General features: G+C 36.1%; 1 protein-coding gene across 2 annotated transcripts; it reads left to right on the forward strand.

The window, feature by feature from the left end:
- Positions 1-1,750: 1,750 nt before the first annotated feature.
- LOC103715202 (WD repeat and SOF domain-containing protein 1) lies at positions 1,751-16,705 on the forward strand. 2 transcript variants are annotated; one of them, XM_008802757.5, is made up of 18 exons: positions 1,751-2,042; positions 2,199-2,289; positions 2,934-3,023; positions 3,113-3,224; positions 4,606-4,633; positions 4,959-5,057; positions 5,341-5,407; positions 5,505-5,539; positions 5,703-5,777; positions 5,863-5,958; positions 7,801-7,864; positions 13,491-13,544; positions 13,920-14,005; positions 14,117-14,177; positions 14,284-14,348; positions 14,662-14,767; positions 15,799-15,887; positions 16,202-16,705. In XM_008802757.5, the coding sequence occupies exons 2-18, from the start codon at positions 2,224-2,226 to the stop codon at positions 16,362-16,364; spliced, it is 1,356 nt and encodes a 451-aa protein (XP_008800979.2). In that variant the 5' UTR covers positions 1,751-2,042; positions 2,199-2,223; the 3' UTR covers positions 16,365-16,705. The 2 variants fall into 2 exon arrangements, with proteins under 2 accessions (XP_008800979.2, XP_088562532.1); XM_088706406.2 differs by lacking the exons at positions 1,751-2,042; positions 2,199-2,289; positions 2,934-3,023; positions 3,113-3,224 and having other exon boundaries at positions 4,414-4,633; positions 4,921-5,057.
- The last annotated feature ends 1,545 nt before the right edge of the window (positions 16,706-18,250 follow it).

Consider the following 18,250-nt stretch of genomic DNA (forward strand, 5'->3'; position numbering starts at 1 on the left):
TGAATATAGTCTATGACCACAAGGAGAAAAAGGACTCCGTATTTCAGAGGATGAAAGAGGGATTCAAGGAGGAGGAGGCCTCACGGATGGATAGAGAGAAAAAAGTTGCTTAACAAGAAAGAATAGAGGAATACAAGCAGACAGTTTCATGGACGATGCTTCATGTATTTTTTTTTTTAAGTCACAAGACGGACAGACTCTATTAGTAAGAGGAGTTCCGTCTTACTTTGACTCTTCAACTTTCACTTTAAGATGGATGCAATAGGATATATGGCAAAAAAGAAATACTACTCCATATAATTTCTTTTGGTGCGCGCACTAGAGGATTTTTGTTCCAATATATTTAGAATAAAATTACCAAAGAATGCCAATTAGACTTAGTTGCATAACTGAAGGAAAAGAAAATGTTGCACTTTCTCACATTTAGCAGCAACATTCAACAAGAGGGGCTTAACCATTACTCAGCAAACTACTTAGTAGGACTATATGCTAATTGAATATAACTCAAAATATATAGCACAACTAAATATTTTTATCTGAGTAGGATGTAATATATGTAAAAGTTTAACACCTGCAGAATTAGCACCTGCAGAATTAGCCAAACATTATGAAGCAAAATTTGCTAGTAGATTGCATACATCATGCTGCATAGCATGCAAATTTACTAGTCGAATGTGACGAAATATAAAACGATAAAAGTGCGAGCACACAAACTTTGAAATAATCAAAGTATACCAACAACATAGTATAAAAATATCAATTAACAAACACAAATACATGAGATAGGAAAAAGAACCTACATTGCTTTAATGGGCTTCATTGTCACCAGAATTACAGCGATCACTAATACCAATAGAATTATGTTTATTACCAATAGAATGATAGAATCATTGAAAAGCAAGCTATCTACATCCTGTCAAAATGGCAACTTAAAATGTTTCTCCCAACTGCAGTGAATTTGATGAGTACTATAATCATATTCAGTCCTGTTTTATTATGTTCTTAGATAAACATCCTTCAATTCTTCATGCAGTCCCAAGAAAGAATCTTTATAATAAAAAGCCATAAAGCATAAAATTTAAAAAATTCCTCATTCTCATATGTCAACAATTACCATATTTATCGCTCCAAAAAAGATAATGGTAATCGAAGATCAAATTCAGTATCAGGAGAGATTAAATAGAACTGGCATTCTTGAAGAGTATAAGATGAGAATAAAAGATCTTTGAACAAGCCTTGCCCTTAGATTGGAAAACTTTTCGATGCTGATATTTTTCTTCCACGAGAAAAATAGAAGACACCATTATATCTTCTGACATAGATTATGTCACATGCACATTCGTGATCAAAATATATCAAACAATTTATTAAGATCTAACAAAATTGGATTATTACTGGAGGCCTTTGATCTTGGATCAAGATCGGAGAAAAACCTAAGATTTTGAATCAGAAGTGGTATCTAGGTTTTTTTTTCTCTTCTCTATGTTGAATTTTTTTTTTATAAATAATGAGTAAGGCTGTAAATAGGTTAGGTTGATCGGCCTCGACTTGATCCAACCTGCTTAGATTTAATCTAATCCATCTATTTTAAAGGATCTGCAGGGCTAGCTTGATTGGTTCCCATAGGCCGTATTTTAGGCTGGGTTTAAGTTAGCTATTTTTTTGACCCGTTTGGATCTGATCCGACCCATTTGTTATCCGGATCTAAAAAAGTCTGTTTATTTATTACCCGTTCTCACCCGACCGGAATCCGGCAAACCCGATAACCCGGAAGGGGTAGGTCGAGCTCTCCCGCGTCCCGACCCTAGTTTCGATTCCCCCTATTTTCCCTTCGAAACCCTAGCTAGATTCCCGATCGAAATATCCTTCCGTCCGGCGTCGCGGCGTGCTCGACATCTATTCTCGCTCTCCTCCACCGCGTCGATCTCCCGAGGGATCACGACGAACTGGTCCAGCGACGTTGGCTTGCTCAAGTCCTCCTCAACGATCCTTTTGGGTGATTTGGCTGCTCGGTTCTCTTCCTCTTTCATTCCAGTTAACAGGTCCTCCTTAGGGTTTCGATTATTTTTTTTATTCAGAAAACCCACAACTATGTTTCTCTGCGATCATATTTTTTTGGGCTGCTGTAGTTTGATCTCTCTCTCTCTCTCTTTCTCTCTCTTTTCCTTTTATGATCTGATTTGGGACGTAATCCACAGTCTGAGGCCTCTGAAACCGTGAGAGATGAAGGTGAAGGTCATATCTCGGTCCACAGACGAATTCACTCGCGAAAGGAGCCAAGATCTTCAGGTGACTTGTCCAATTGCTTTACTGTGTTTTTCCTTTATTATGGTTACTTTATTCAGTTGATACTTGTTTTCCGTTCACTCTTCAGCTCCTTTTGAAGTGCAAAATTGTTTCCTTTCCCTGAAACCTCGAAGATTTTTAATTTGGTACAAGCAAAACGTTTCTTTTTTGGTTTCTTGGGGATTTCTTGCTGAAACCGACAAGCAATTCTTGCATTCATACAAGCAACCTAGTCGGTAGTTTTCTTGATTTATACTGATTTCAATGAATATTTGGGTGCTCATGGGATTTCTTGAGGATAGAGATAGAAATTGGATATGACAATTGAACTAAAAGATAATTTGGAATAACACTTCAATGGATCACTGTGGTGGGCAGGGTTAGTTTTTCATTGTTTGTGTGATGTGGCTAAATCTGGCTTACTGATCAATGCACCTTATCTGTGCGTTAGTCAAGCCCTCAATATGAAACATGGTTCCGAAAAAAACAAATTCTGGGTTCTTCATTGATACACATGTTTAATATTTGGATGATCCTGTTGTCTTGAAGCAGATCAATTATTTCTAGTTTAGTCTGCAGGGTTTTATGATTTAATTTCTGATATTTGTGGGGGATTTTCCTGATTCACTTCTCCTATCTTCCAACAGAAAGTTTTCCACAATTATGATCCAAGCCTTCGTACTCAAGAAAAAGCAGTTGAATACACGAGGGCTCTTAATGCTGCAAAATTGGACAAGGTGTGCCTCTTTTATTTTTTTTTAATTGTTGTTTTTTAATGCATAATTTTTGCTGTCTTGTCCCCATTAATGGTTTATTATTGTCTCAGATATTTGCAAGACCTTTTGTTGGAGCCATGGATGGGCACATCGACGCTGTATCCTGTATGGCAAAGAACCCAAATCACCTGAAAGGGATATTTTCAGGTTCAATGGATGGAGGTACTTGCTCCATACAAGTGCGGCATTTCTATTTTCTGACCTTTTCTTGTGATAGTAAATATGGTACCTGTATAAAGCTTGGGATAGATAGCAGTATTTAGGGAATTCATTTTTGTTAATATGTCAACTTTGTTATTGTTTGACTTTTGGTGCATACGGTTGAATTGGAATGGGAATGGGAATCAGGAGAGAGAAAACTGATACCATTATTTCCTTTTACCATTTGGTTGTTGGTAGGAAGCACTAGTAACTAAGGATTACTGGCTTTGTTTATCGTAATCATAATCAGAACCATCTAACTTTTTTTTAACTATCTAGGGTCGGCTTTATGGATCCTCATTGCCAAGTATTCCTATCTAGGATCACGTCTGATGTTACTCTTAAGTTTCTCCATATCCTTCCTCAGAATTGTTAATATAAGTCTCCCTCTTCTTTTCTTACAACCCCCAACACAAACTAAAGTACATTTCCTTATAAGAGTCAATTACTGGCTTTGTTTATGGTTAACTTATATAAGCTCTGTTCTATTCTTCCTTTTATTGTCTCTACCAACATGGTATAATTAGATATTGTTGTCGTCCTTTATCTTTTGTATTGTAAATAATCTGTTATATCTACAAGAAAAGGCATATTTAACATGCAATCAGTTACATCTATTAAACTTTTGTTTATGTGGGCAAAGAAAATAACCAGATTGCTAAGAAATACGGCCTTAACTTCTTTTGACCTAAGCCCTTTTTCCAAAACTCCATCTGTAAACTTTTCACTTTCGCCTTCTTCAGGCATACATCTCATTTTAACTCCTTTCAGAAAAACTCTCTCTTTATTGTGATGCTTATCCTGATGCCCTTGTGAGCAAAGAGGTGATAGCTATCATTGGGAGAGTTTATTTTTGACTCATGTGAGTGATGCCTTATTGATGACAACAATGTAATTAGGCGATTTCGGAAAAGCCAATCAAAAAATGATTCACAAATACACAAAACGAAGATGAGTTGATCTAAGTCCCACATTGATCTTTGTATCCTTAGGACTCATCCCCGTTTCATCCATTGTCAAATTTCAGTTGGTAATGGTATTTTTTGACAGATATGGTTTTTGAACTGAGCCTGTTCCCACTCGTATACCAGCCAAAGTTAGGTAAAGAGGGTTTCTTTGGCTTCTGAACTAGGAAAGTGACGTGTAAGACTATTCATATTTCCATTATCTTTGCTTTGGTGGATTGAAGAAGTGAAGTATGGAGGTTAATTTCGTCCTCATTGTACTTCTTAAGTGGTTCCATATATTTCTAGTTTTGTTCTTTTGGCTGTTCTTTTAAAATGGTTTCATGTGCTTTTGGATTTGGAAAGGGGAACCATTCTAACACTCTGTTCTGTTGCAGATATTCGTCTTTGGGACATAGCAACCAGGTACTACCACCAAGATCCGTGCTTCATTTTCTTTTGTTTTGTCTCTGAGAATTGACCATTTTTATTAAATATCTATTACAAAGTATGGCAGATATAATTTTGTGAGTTGTTGTGAAATGGTCTTAGTGTGGCTTCCTTTTTATGCTTAGTTCTTTTATATTTGCTCTGTTTTTTTCGTTCTCCTTTTGGGGAAATCCTTATTTTTACTGGATGTTATGTTTGTTGCATAGACTATCATTCATTCCACATCATTGTTGTGTTATTTTTCAATTCTGGAAGCCTTCCAGGCAGCTTGCATGATCAATGCTTTATTTTCTAAAAAAAGGAAAACAATGCGGCAATTCCCTGGACACCAAGGTGCTGTACGAGGCTTAACAGCATCTACAGATGGTGATGTTCTCATATCATGTGGTACTGATTGCACGTAAGTTTATTCCTGCTGCCTAGCCCAATTTCACCTTAGTTTTCTCCATTTGAGTTAATGCACATCTTGTCCTGATGATCAAAAAGAAGAAGGGATAAGTATACCTATCCTAATTATATTTGATCTTGTTGACCTTGTTGCGTTAAAAAACAAAAAAAATGGTGGTGGCATGCTTTATCTTTTGTTTTTAAAATATTGTTGGTGTATAGTTTCATCAGTATTAGGACAGTACATGTGAAAGATTTCCATGCATATTTTGTGTAATCCATTTTGCTGTGGACAGTGTGAGGCTCTGGAAAGTTCCTGTTTTAAAAATGGACTTTAGTGACTCAATGGAAAATGCCTCGAAGGTATGTAGTTTCCTAGTGAACAATATATTGTGGAATAGTATTATGTTCCTTTTGCCTTATCTCTTGGCGTGCCTAAGTGGGTGTTTTGCCATTTCAGCCGTTGGCAGTTTATGTATGGAAGCATGCATTCTGGTGAGAATTTAGATTCACAATAGAACTATATATGAAAAAATTGTGTCTAATACAATTTTACAGTGATACTTGGATCTGATTATTTGTTAGGTTTAATTTTCATTTTATGTCTTTATGATTGCTCTTGAGTTTGTTCATTCACTTATTTATCTTACACTCTTAGGGCTGTTGATCACCAGTGGGATGGTAACCTCTTTGCCACGGCTGGCGCACAGGTTGACATATGGGATCACAACAGGTGTTATTTTTATTTTCTATCTTTATTTTAGTCCATGAAATATGGTATTTCTCTGACATAAATACAAGTTCTTTCCTGAGAATAGGTCAGAGCCAGTTAACACTTTTGAGTGGGGTAAGGATACTGTTATTTCTGTACGATTCAATCCTGGAGAACCTGATGTGCTGGCAACATCATCTAGGTATGCAACTCTTTGCTCTCAAAAAGATTCTATCATTGCCCCCTCCACCCCCACAAAAACAAAGATTCTATCATTAATTTTGCTAATTCAAGTTTTGGGCGGATGCAGCTTAATCCTTTCTAAGAATACATACATTAGCCATAAAAAGTAAATTCTATATTCTCTGACTCATATATGTTTGTCCTAATTAGTATGCAGATGAAAGATTATATTATTTATATTTCATTCTATTAAAAGCTAATTAGGGAGCTCTAGATTCCTTCTAGATGTGCATGAAGCGCCACCAATTTTTGATACAATCTTAATGGATTTTTTAAAGTTTTCGTTCACCATGTTCAGTTTCCATTTTAACATATTTTGTTTTACTTTTTTAATTTGTTGGGGTTAAGTGAATGCAAATGAATCCTCATCAGCAAATTAATCATAGTTCACCATGCATCCAAACAATCAGCAGCTGCATCTACATATGGTCACTAAGGAGAGAGAGCATACACCAGGAACAGGGAAATGGGATTTGTTTCAGGGCTTAGGTTTTTTGTGTTAGCTTGTTGTTTCTCTACCCTTCATAATTTTCTCTACAAATAGTGGATCATCTATGCTCTCCCTTGTCCATAGGCAGGTTTTTGCCAAGCCATGTTAAGTATTTCTTGTTCTCTTGTTTGCTATTTGTTTTGTTGGATCTCAGTTGGGGGGCGCTATTGGTGCAACATTTACTACATCCTACCAGGAGTTGTGGTTGATTTGAAGTATCTGGATGCATTGTGCTCCGTGAGTTGGGGATCTACTAGTGTCGCGCTAGAGGTTCCCCATGAGATCTAGGACTAAATAAATGATGATGAAAACAACATATAGGATCGACAAGAGATCATTTTTCTTTTAATACACAATTTTTTGTTTTTCATGAAAATTTGAAGTAATAAAGGAATTTATTTTAGCACATTGGGTAATTAAATGTTGATTATGTTTTTGAGCTAAGTTGCGGATGTTTAGAATAATTGTCTAGAAGATAGAAAACATCATATTTAAAAGTGTCATCCAAATTGTTGTTGTAAAAAAACAAAATCAACCCAGAGTTAGAAAAGGATTCATATTTTTTTTCAGTATATCCTTTACATGTTTCACCTAAATTCTGCTTTCTAATGTGCTAGTTTGTTCTGACACTCAACGTGATAATCGTACTGATATTTTGCTGGCCTTAATCATAACATGCAATTTCTGAATCCTTATTTATTAGGAACATTTCGTTTTTTTTTTTATATTAACTGAGAATATTACAGATGATATAGTGCATATTCTCCATTACATTTATGTAAGGAATCTGCTTTCTTAATATATTTCCTTCAAGATTTTGCATTCTTATCCTCTATGGTTAGTTTGACGTATTTTTAAGACCCTTTTCCACCAAACATTCTAATGATACTATAATTTTTTTAATGTTTCTGTAAACTGGTCAAATTAAACTATTTTTGCAATATCTTGCAAAATAGCACCCATTGCTAGTCATGAATACCTTATGGACATTTTATTGTTAACAATAATATTCATAATTTTCGTGCACTAGTAACTACATGACTACTGACAAGGGAGAGACATGTCGTCTTTCATAATAATTTTTTTTGCCAAACCATGTTAAGTATCTCTCAGTTTCCAACTTAACAAGATTGACATTTTCGATCCTTAGTGATTCTTGGCTGTTTGTTTCTAGCAGAAAATTAGCAGGCTTGCTGCTTGCCCGTTTGATATTCTTGTAGTTTGACATATAATTCATTGATATTGTTTTATCTTTTTGAGCTCTTTACTGCTGCAACTGTGCTCATTAAGGGAGTGAATATGATTTTGTAGCGATCGCAGCATAACACTGTATGACCTACGAATGTCATCTCCAGCTAGGAAACTAATAATGAAGGTATACTTATGACTTCCAGTCTTACTTGTAGACGCTAATATTATTATCATTTTCACAATCTTGACGACTTGTTTATTGAATTAGCTGTACTTGCAGGAACCAAACTCGTCATTCTTTTATCTGTTTGGAATATTCTATTTACATATTTTGTTTTCTATGGTTGGTTTACTTGTACCTGATTTTCCAATTAAAGATTGCTTCAGTGGCAATTTCAGTATTTGCTAGAAGTACAATAGTAAACAAAATTCCATATAGCTTTTAATATACTTTCTTTTGGAATTTGAATTTGAAGTCAGTTTGAAACTTGAATGTAAAGACCTTTTCTTGAGGTTTTTCTAAGAAGGCAGTTAAAGCTTATGGGCATGATTTTAAGATGGGATGTGCCATATTTTGCAACTCCATAAGTTGGTTTAGATTGAGGGGTTTGTTAGTCAACTGGATAATAATGAGACATTATCAATGAAAATGAACCTGACTTTATTCTCTTCTTCGGTATTTGACGGACCCGTTCAAGGAACAGAGCATAAGGCTCCCTTCTTTTCAACAAATTTCGGCTATAACTTTGCAAATTTATTTCCTATATTTAATGGACAGCAAATCTTTTGTGCACTAAATTTCCTAGTCATTAATACCTCATGGACATTTATTGTTAATCACATTGTCATAATAAAAGCAAGAATTCATTTCAGCTGAAAGCATGCTTTCATAGATGTCCTCTTCCATAACCAAAATTTCATTATTCATGGAGGCAAAAGATGGCCTCTCATTATCTGTTCGCTTTTTTTAGATTATATCTCTGTGATTTGGATGCTTTTGAATCTTTATTGTTATAATTTTAAGTTCTAGTCATCAATCAACCATGAGATCAGAAGTTCTAATGTGTGTAGTGGTACAATTGGGGCATGGAGAGGTATTTGATGCTTATTTACCTGCAAAGATTTGAGCAAAGGATCAAAATACTGCACATCGTGCCTGTGTTTATTACAGCCCAGATATTTGCAGACCCTTTTATGTCAACCTTTGGCATGTAACAGCACAAAAAATTACATGCTAAGATATTCTTGGAAAACTAAAGATGTGCATTATGCTATGTCAACAAAGCCAGCAAAGAAACTAGCGAACTAGGATTATATAGGGCTTTAACAAAAAACAAAGTGGAACTCGAATTTGAATGTAACAAGTATTAATCAATTTATGACTAACCATGGCCCTAATAATCATATTCTATGTGAACGGTGCAATGTAATCAATAAAAGCTCATTACTACAAGGTACCATTATCATTATGTACTAAATTGTATCATAATGTACGACATGATGATGCTTTCTCTCTTAAGCCACTGTGACACACTCGATATGAGCTATTAGGGACAGTTCCCCATCTATACTTGTTGCTTTTCTAGGTACAACATGTGTTGTTTGACAGTTTTGCAGCACTGTACATATTGTAAGGCATGCTATGATACAGATCACCATTTGAATCCTCCAATTTATCCAGTCAAATTTGGATCTTTGATATAAGCCTATGCGCCTATTTCATTGGTTTCATCAGTGAACGTGCATTGCTGACCTTTGTTTCACAAGGCTATATGTTTTGCCTTCATTTGCTAAATATTTTATATGGATAATTATCAAAGTTCGAATACAGTCTTTCAAAGCTCATAGCTTGCTTAGCCTATGTTTTTTAATGGTAAAAAGTAAGATTTTGTTGACATGTGTACTAAGTCAGCGATTTTATGTATTCTAAGTTTCTACCTTGCTAAGAAAGGTAGAACATAATTTTCTTTTTCTTCCTGAGATGCTCACTGATTAATGACTCTTATTAGCCACCACCTGGTACCCATTCCATCCAAAGCCAAAATTGATGGTCATTTCATGAGATTCCTCGGTTGGTTGGGATTGTTGGCATTTCAATTCTGCATGCTTTGAAGTAACCAAATTCTTTAGTTGCCCACTAGCTTGGAGTCCATGAGATTCCGAGACAAGAATCTTCTAAAAATGGACACGAGGACAGACGTATCTTATATATGTGAATGCGTGCGTGTGCGTGTGTGTGCATGCGTGTGTGTCTGTGTGTGTATGTGTAAATATGTATTGTTGGATGCGATTAATGAATAATGAGCTAGATGTATGGTCCTTAAGTTCATAAAATTTAATAAATTGGTTCTAATTGTTGTGTTGGAATTGAAATGTTCAAATAGGAGTCCTGAAAGTAGACATGTAATGATGATGGCATATTATTTTGATAGTTTGAAGTGTTAAGGAATGTCATCAAGCACCCCAAGTGTCCGACATGTCAAAAAACTCAAAATATGGAGTGCGCTAGGATTGTCCAATGTGAACTAATCATCAGTCTATGAGAGTGGGGGCTCATTGTGGAAGGTCCCTCTTCTTGATGTAGTTCATTTTCTAAGGATTGAACATTCAACAACAAATCCTTAACAATATTTTGAAATAAATCTGTAGATCATTACTGGTCACAATATTTCTAATTATCATGTTTTAAAAAGTCCAAGCATTTTTCTGATTGATTATGGAGGAGAGGGCTTCCTGTCCCTCGTCTTGTGAGCAATGCTATAACATAATCATGTAGGGGCTTTCCATACTTATGTTTTTCTTTTCTCCTACTCCCATTTTATTTAATTTATTTACTTTTATTGCAAAGAGAGGACTATATTGATTGTTTTGTTTGCATGGATAAAGGTTTTTATGTGCATTGAAAATGCATGTGTGCTTTTTGTGTGCATTTGCATGAGCACAATACATGTAGTGTGCATAATGATTTCTTTGACGGTTTAGATTTAGCTAAAAATTAAAAGTAATAGGGACTTACAATTTTTGTCTTGTTATTTTAGAGTGCATATTGGTGATAACCAAAGGGAATCCTTAGGCTTGTGGATTTAGGATTTTTATCATCATATTTACAAGTTGTTGTGGATTAAGTCCTTAAATAATGTTTTTTGTCCTATATGGGGGTTTAATGCCTTAACGAGTAGGATGGATGTGAAACAACAAAAACAATGAAGAAATAGAAGAAATTATAACGAAAGAAAGTTAAGAATAACAGCGGACAAGTTAGATAGAAGAAACAAAAGAATAAATGAGGGAACAAGTGGATGCACCACAGACATATGGACTGTTTGCCCTCTCTCTTTTATATAATTAAGGTTTCCAAACTAGTTTTAGCAAATGGGAAAATACCTTTTAGTGAGTCCGGCTATAAATGGGGTTGTTGCTACTAGTCTGGTGTGAAGAAATGTGTGTAAATTCATTTAGGTGAAAGCAAGAGATTATACCCCAATGCATTTCTTTTTTTAATTATTTCCTCAACAATATTCAAGCTAGAGTACATGCAGCTTGATGTTGAGGATGTTTGGAGCACTTGGTGGGACTTTTTTGAGAATACAGATAGCTGTTTCCCAGTTATTGATGATATATCTGACTGAATTTAGTTATTATCTCTCTTATGAAAGACGGTCAGTTTTGATATTGATTCATTTGCTCTTGAAGCATGAGGTTACATGCTATGTAGGTTGCTGCTGGTTGATGGAGATTCATACTAATACATGGGTTGTTCTCAATATTACCAAATGCAACCTCGTGCATCAATATCTTTAGCAGCTTAAGTAGTTAACTCCACATGGTTTTGTTAGCCATTGCTTGGCTTCTTGGATCTAGCAACAACGCCTGTTTCTTGTTCTTCTAAGTCACCCATTCACTTCAATGAAGTTACAATACCTCGATGGTGACTTTTCTGGTCCAATTTAAAAGGAAAATTATATGCATGATTTTCTTGTGGGTGGGAGACCTCCTATGCATGATTCTCTTATGAGTGCGTGGAAGACACTTCTCAGGGAAAAGCTCCTACATAAGCATCTTATTTGCCTAGGGTGTTACATTTGCATGGAAATTTTCTATGAGCCAAGGTTCGCTGTTTTCGTACCGGACTCCGTACTGGTGTTACACTAGTACGGTGTCGGTACGGTCCGATGCAAATTTTTTTTGGCGTACCAAGTGTCGGTACGTCATCCGTACTAGGTACCGGTACCGAATCGGTACGGTATGGTATGTTATATACCGTTCGGTTCGGGCCGGTATGGGATACCATGCTATGAGCTTTCATCAACAAAGAAATCTTACACTGGGAGCACTAAGTGGATTCAAAAGCCACTGAAACAGGACAGTACCATCGTTACCGATTGTTCCAATGTTAAGGCAGCACCCAGATGGGTGAGGGGATGCCACTATACTGTTATATACTGGCCTTATCAGTCCATACCCATGCATGTTAGTGCATAATGATGGTTCCATACCAACCGTACAAGTCCGTACCGATGGTTTTTTTATTCTTTTTGATATTTTCAGTTTCGGGGCATGCCGTTGATACTGGTACCTTCCAATGGAAAAAATTTCAGCACCGGTATTTAAAACCTTGGACCACCAAGTTCTGAATTCTGATGCTTTTCCATTGAGCATCTATTAGTAATGTCAGGTTTCCAACACAACCAGGTCTTATTCAGTAAAGTTTGTTTTTATTATCTTTGCATATTTTTACAGCATGTGTTCTTTATCATACAATATCTAAATAACTATGCTATTTAATTTCATTATTTAAATTTTACATTATATTATTATTGTCTTCCTGTAAGAGTTCATTATTATTTAAAAGATCCACTTGATCTACTACTACGTTTAGTATTTCAGTTCACTGCAGTATCTACTGGCGGTGTTTCTAGCAATCTGTTCTTTATCGAAAGATCAACCACATACTTGTTTCAAGACAAACATCTTAAATCTTGCCACTTTAATTCTCAAAATGTACCTTGACCCCGAATCTTTGATATGGAAGTTTTTATGATGAAGCCTTCTATCTGTCCATTCATTTTCTATTTCCAGTAATTTTAATTGTCATTTACATAAACAATATAAGGATCTCATCAAAGGGGCTTCCAGTGTATTAAAATAGTATTTGTATTAAAATAGCAATGTAGTTGGAAAGTTGATATAGCTGACTACTTAGTACAAAATAATCACCGTTGATGGAGATCAGTGAGATACACTCAGAGAAGCATTACTGCTTAATTTGGTAAGCAAATCCGGGTTTTGTCCCAGATTTCATAAAGTTTATCTTAAAAATAGGAAAATCCAAATATAGTCAAAACCAAACTTCTGTTTCATAAGGTCCATTAAGAAATGCTTAAGTAGAAGTTCATTGATGTATAGCATAACATATTTATTTATGTTAAAAATGGACAATCAATATGTCCCTGCTGTTTCACCCACTTTTACTGATATAAAGTCATTGTAGATTATGATGTCTCAAAACATTATATTGGCTAGTAGTATAGTACATGAGCATAAGCTTCTGGCAACCTCTGATGTTGTTTTAAATATTCATATTACATAATGCTTGATTGGACTGACCAATCATAATATGCCTTTATGGTGGTTATTTATTTATCGTTAGAACTTAGAAGAGTCATTTTAGACAGTGTGGTTTGCCATAGTATCAACTGTTTTTATTGGTAATATGGAATCTGTCTACTGCAGTATTTATTGGGCATTCAACATTTGCTGGTTCATGAATGTCTTTCAGGGAAGCTGACACTTGTTTTGTTGATATACAGACAAAAACAAATGCACTATGCTGGAATCCTATGGAGCCAATGAACTTCACAGCTGTAAGCAATGCCAATAGAAGTTAATTCTTTATGACATTCACAATTTCTTTTTTGTGGAAATACCTTTTCAAGAATAATGTGATTGTTTAGCCTGTACTAGTTGTTTCTGCCCTTCCCATTGTGCTTTTGTCCTGGGATTTGGGATTTCTGAACAGTTAACTAAGCTTTCTTGTTGGGATGATATGAGCATTTATTATTTCACGAGTCTGTCCAAGGAACCAAATTTGACTGGGTCCAATAAGCTTTATTTTGGCAGTTGCATGTCCATATTATTCTTACTCTCATATGCGGTCAAAACTAATTATGCGCCATGCCTCGAAACACGTATGGATATAATGCTTAAAAGGCTAACGAATACGCTGAATATTATTGCAGGCTAATGAAGATTGCAACTGCTATAGCTATGATGCTAGAAAATTGAACGAAGCCAAGGTTGTTCATAGAGATCATGTTTCTGCAGTGTGAGTAACCTGGCTAGAATAACTTGCTGTTATCTTATCTCCAAACCTTGCTACATAATACCTTTCTGTGCAAGTCAGTAAATATATGTTGTTAAATGGTATTAATTACAGGATGGATATTGATTACTCTCCAACAGGCCGGGAATTTGTAACCGGCTCCTATGATAGAACAGTGAGTTTGACTCTTTCTAAATAATGTTTTTCCCATGACAATATTAAGTTATCATGGAAGTATTTGCATGTAAAAAAAATTAAATAATGAACTCCCGACTTTGCAGGTAAGGTTGTTCCAGTATAATGGAGACCATAGCAGGGAGATATACCATACTAAGAGGATGCAAAGGTTTTCCTATCTCTAGCTTTCTCTCTGCCCTTAATTCGGAGCTTATTGTTTAATTTTACTTATCAATCTTTTTATAAGCTCTCTCTTAAACCGCACATGATAAAATATTAGTTATGTAAGTACTTGAATTTTATTTGCGACAAATTTGCTAGCACCTTCAATACTATTTCTTGGTTTATGATTTGGTATATTGTTTGGTTTACGTCTTTTTTCTCTTGTATTACAGCATTTCTGTTATCATCATGCCTTTCCTTCTACTATGTGTCCTTTTCCTTTCTCCTAGGTGCTGACACAAATCACCTCTCCTATGTAGGGTATTTTGTGTAAAATATAGCTGTGATGGATCTTATGTTATTTCTGGGAGTGATGATACCAACCTTCGGCTGTGGAAAGCCAAAGCTTCGGAACAGCTGGGAGTTGTAAGTATTTCTTTGCTATTTAACTGGGAGTTGCTTGTTAGTGGCATGAACTGTCTGTGACTCATTGAGGTAGTCTCTCCACCTGCCAACTGGCTTCGGAGGTTCATGATGAGCCTTTCTTGCCCAGAGTTGCCTTGTAAGAAATTTTGGCACCTCCTCCTGAGGTGTTAGCCAAAGCTGAGACCCAGCTTTAAAGCAGTCTCATGAGTCATCGGATCATTGATCCCTTAAGCTAGACCACATTAAGGGAAGGAGTGGGAGGTGGCGAAGGGAGGGATTCTTTTTATGCATCAGATTTCTGTAGTAGTCTGAAGTGGAGGGTTGGGGGGGGGGGTGGCAGAGGAGGTGGCCTTTATTTAATTTTTAAATTTCAGAATCACATGCAAAGTTTATGCTGGAGGGTAAGTGAAGAAAAGTTCATATTGACAGGAAATGGCTTTGCGAGAATAAAGTGATCTTGAAGTATTAAAATTCTGTCATGTGGAATTTAGTTAAGTTTTTTGCTCTTCCCTGCCCCTCCAGATTGTATCCATATGGAAATCCTAACATCCCCTAAAACAAGTAATAAGTTGTACACAATGTAATTCTTCGCTGCAACTTCAAATAGGATTTTGATTACCAGTATCATGAGGCAATATTTTCCATGTGAGGCTCAAACTCAGGATTATCTGGTAAAACTAATTTGCTATGCCATTTTTCACAGATCTGGTACAGTACTCCTGGTAACATAATGTTCATTCATGTCAAAGTAATATGTGTTACAATTTACCATGGTTGCAATATGTATTACCCCACAATTGCTCTATCTCTATTTAAGGTGCAGTCTGTATTTCTTTTTTCTTTTCATTTATTTTCTTGATTTACATTCCACTGAACAAAAGAGTGATTGCACCAATGGTCTCACTGCTTAAGGTTACTTAGACAATTGCTGTTGATTTTATTATTCCTTTGGGCTTAACTTACAGTAATTTACGTCATCAAAAGATATCTTCTGTTGTGATCACTCTGACAAGTTGCTTTATATTATACAGCTTCTTCCAAGGGAACAGAAAAAGCAAGAATACCTTGATGCTGTCAAGGAGCGGTATAAGCACCTTCCTGAGGTCAAGCGCATAGTTAGGTAAGCTGTTTATTGTATGCATCAACTCTAGCGTCTGGTAAATAAAGAAAAAAACTCCTCAAGGTACACAGTATAATCCGTGAATCAAAGGCCCCGCCAGAAATTCTTACGTCATTCCAATCTCATATGAGAATGTAGAATGATAAAGACTATTGAAACGAAGCTGCACCATGGCCATTGTTTACTGAAATTCAATTTCAAGTTATCTTCTTTGTGCTTCTCTAAAATTGCAGTTCCCAATTACAACGTAGCAAAATTGTGAGAATATATTATCAAAATATCATGATTCCTTGATGGAATAATTTGTTGCGCAGACATAGGCATTTGCCAAAACCAATATACAAGGCAGCTTCTTTGAGACGGACAATGATGGAAGCGGAGAGGAAGAAAGATGAGAGGAAGAGAGCTCACAGTGCCCCAGGAAGCATGCCTGTACAACCCTTCAGGAAAAGGAGAATCATCAAAGAAGTTGAATGATCAGATTGAGGGGAAACTGATGGTTGCACTGAACTAGTCTGATGCAAGTGGAGCATAGCTTCTGCAGCTGTGGATGAATAAACCCCAAAGACACCCAATGTTGTCCTGGTAGACCTAGTTGGTAGGAATATGGGCTTATCTGCATTCTCCACTGCAATTTTGGTTAGTCATCTATTTGTACTTGTTGCTGGCATGTATGTGAGAAGTTAAAAAGATGGGCATCCTTGATTTTGATTGATAGATGAATTTAGTAATCCAGCATTTTAACAATTGCACGAAGCAATGCAATTTTTATGTATAAAATTCATCAGATGTAAGGTGGTGGATTACTTTCGATTCAAGGACAGGTGTATGGATGCAACTCCTGGTTGGAGACCTGCAATGGCCAGTTGCTGAGGCTAAAACTTTAATTTCAGAGGTCTGATCTGCCTGACAACATTGCTTATGGGCTATGGCTGATGGAGAAGATGTCCACCGTCGATGGTAAGCATTCATGTTAATTTCTCATGACATTTCCTGAAGCTGTTGAGCCTGAACTGGCTGTCTTGCTATGTCAAACTATCAGAATTTGTGTGGAAAAATAGGCTAATGACATTTCCTCGTCATTGGGTATGTTTTTCCTCATTAAAATAGATTGGCTGTGCATCAAGACTCTATGCACTGGCTTTCATGAAAAAATGTAGAAGAAATTCATGACCTACTCTCAACTCTTTGGAGAAATTTATTTTTATTAAGAAAGTACGAATGATTACTAAAAAGTGATGAAAAGATACAAAAAGATTTGGAGTAATGCTATTCTGACGCAGAAGAGGGAGGAGCTAATAAAGCCTGTTGCAACCAAAAAAGTGCTCGGCATAGGGTGGATCCAGGATTTTCCCTTGGGGAAGCATGATGTGGCATGAAAAAAAAGGAAGCATTGTATAATACAAATTAGTATTCATTTATATGTGAGTTGATATTAACAAATTTTATTTCACAAGTTGATGGTACAAAAAGGTTGCTTCTTTGATGACCAAGTGAATGTTGTAGCTCAAAAAACATATCTCAATGTAGTCTTTCTTTCATCTTGACCATGACTCATTGTGTGATGACTTTGGACTTTTAAGGCCAATTTGGATATGAAAATAGGTAACTGTCATTAGAAAATAGGCCTAATGGTCTTGGTACTGTTGTTAGATATCCAATGGCACCGACCTGGCTCTCATATTTTTGGTCTTTAAACTCAACTGCACTAACATTTCTTCAGCATTCTGCCATATCTGTCTCATCCGAGCTCCAATGAGGTGATTTAAATAGCATTAGAAATCTTTCAGTTGAAATTTAAATTCAATATATTCTAAACAGTATGAAGCTATATTTCAAATCGATATACGTCAAACTATACCTAACATTACATGTTGACCAATTTCTGCAAAATGTTAAGCTATTTGGACACTTGCAAGTCAAGTGTTCCCATTTATTTTCCTCTTAATTGGGCTATGGGTGGAGAATGGAATCATCCACATGAGCCATACAAGCCAAAACCAACAAGCATGTATGTATTCAAACTCAATAAAGGGGTTACTTCCAATCAAGTGGTTCCGAGTTCGAAACGCCAAATTCCATTTCCTATTCAGCCCAACCACTCCTAGAGCTATCACTCATGTTATATCTTCTTATTCCTTGGGATACCATTTGTCACTTCCTATCTTTTCTCTTTCTTCTGTGCGTGTGCCTTGTTCGGTGATAAAGACAATGGAGAAGGAACTCCATCCTTTTTTGGGTGGGGGCATGCAACAAATCGCCATTCATTGTCTGACGTTATAATTTGAAATTTAGCTTAACCGGTATCTATCTGATTGTCCTCTCTCAACAGCAACCTCTCCCTCACTCTTCCCCCACCTAAC

This window comes from Phoenix dactylifera, chromosome 11 (genome assembly GCF_051530095.1).
Source record: "Phoenix dactylifera cultivar Ajwa chromosome 11, Ajwa_hap1_PhDact_Kaust_v1.1, whole genome shotgun sequence".
Classification (NCBI taxonomy): Eukaryota; Viridiplantae; Streptophyta; class Magnoliopsida; order Arecales; family Arecaceae; genus Phoenix; species Phoenix dactylifera.

Coding starts and splice junctions, on each gene's coding strand:
- LOC103715202 (XM_008802757.5), top strand. CDS start 2,224: ATGAAGGTGAAGGTCATATCTCGGTCCACAGACGAATTCACTCGCGAA. Junction 13,545..13,919: donor AGCCAATGAACTTCACAGCT/GTAAGCAATGCC, acceptor ATATTATTGCAG/GCTAATGAAGATTGCAACTG. Junction 14,349..14,661: donor CATACTAAGAGGATGCAAAG/GTTTTCCTATCT, acceptor TCTCCTATGTAG/GGTATTTTGTGTAAAATATA.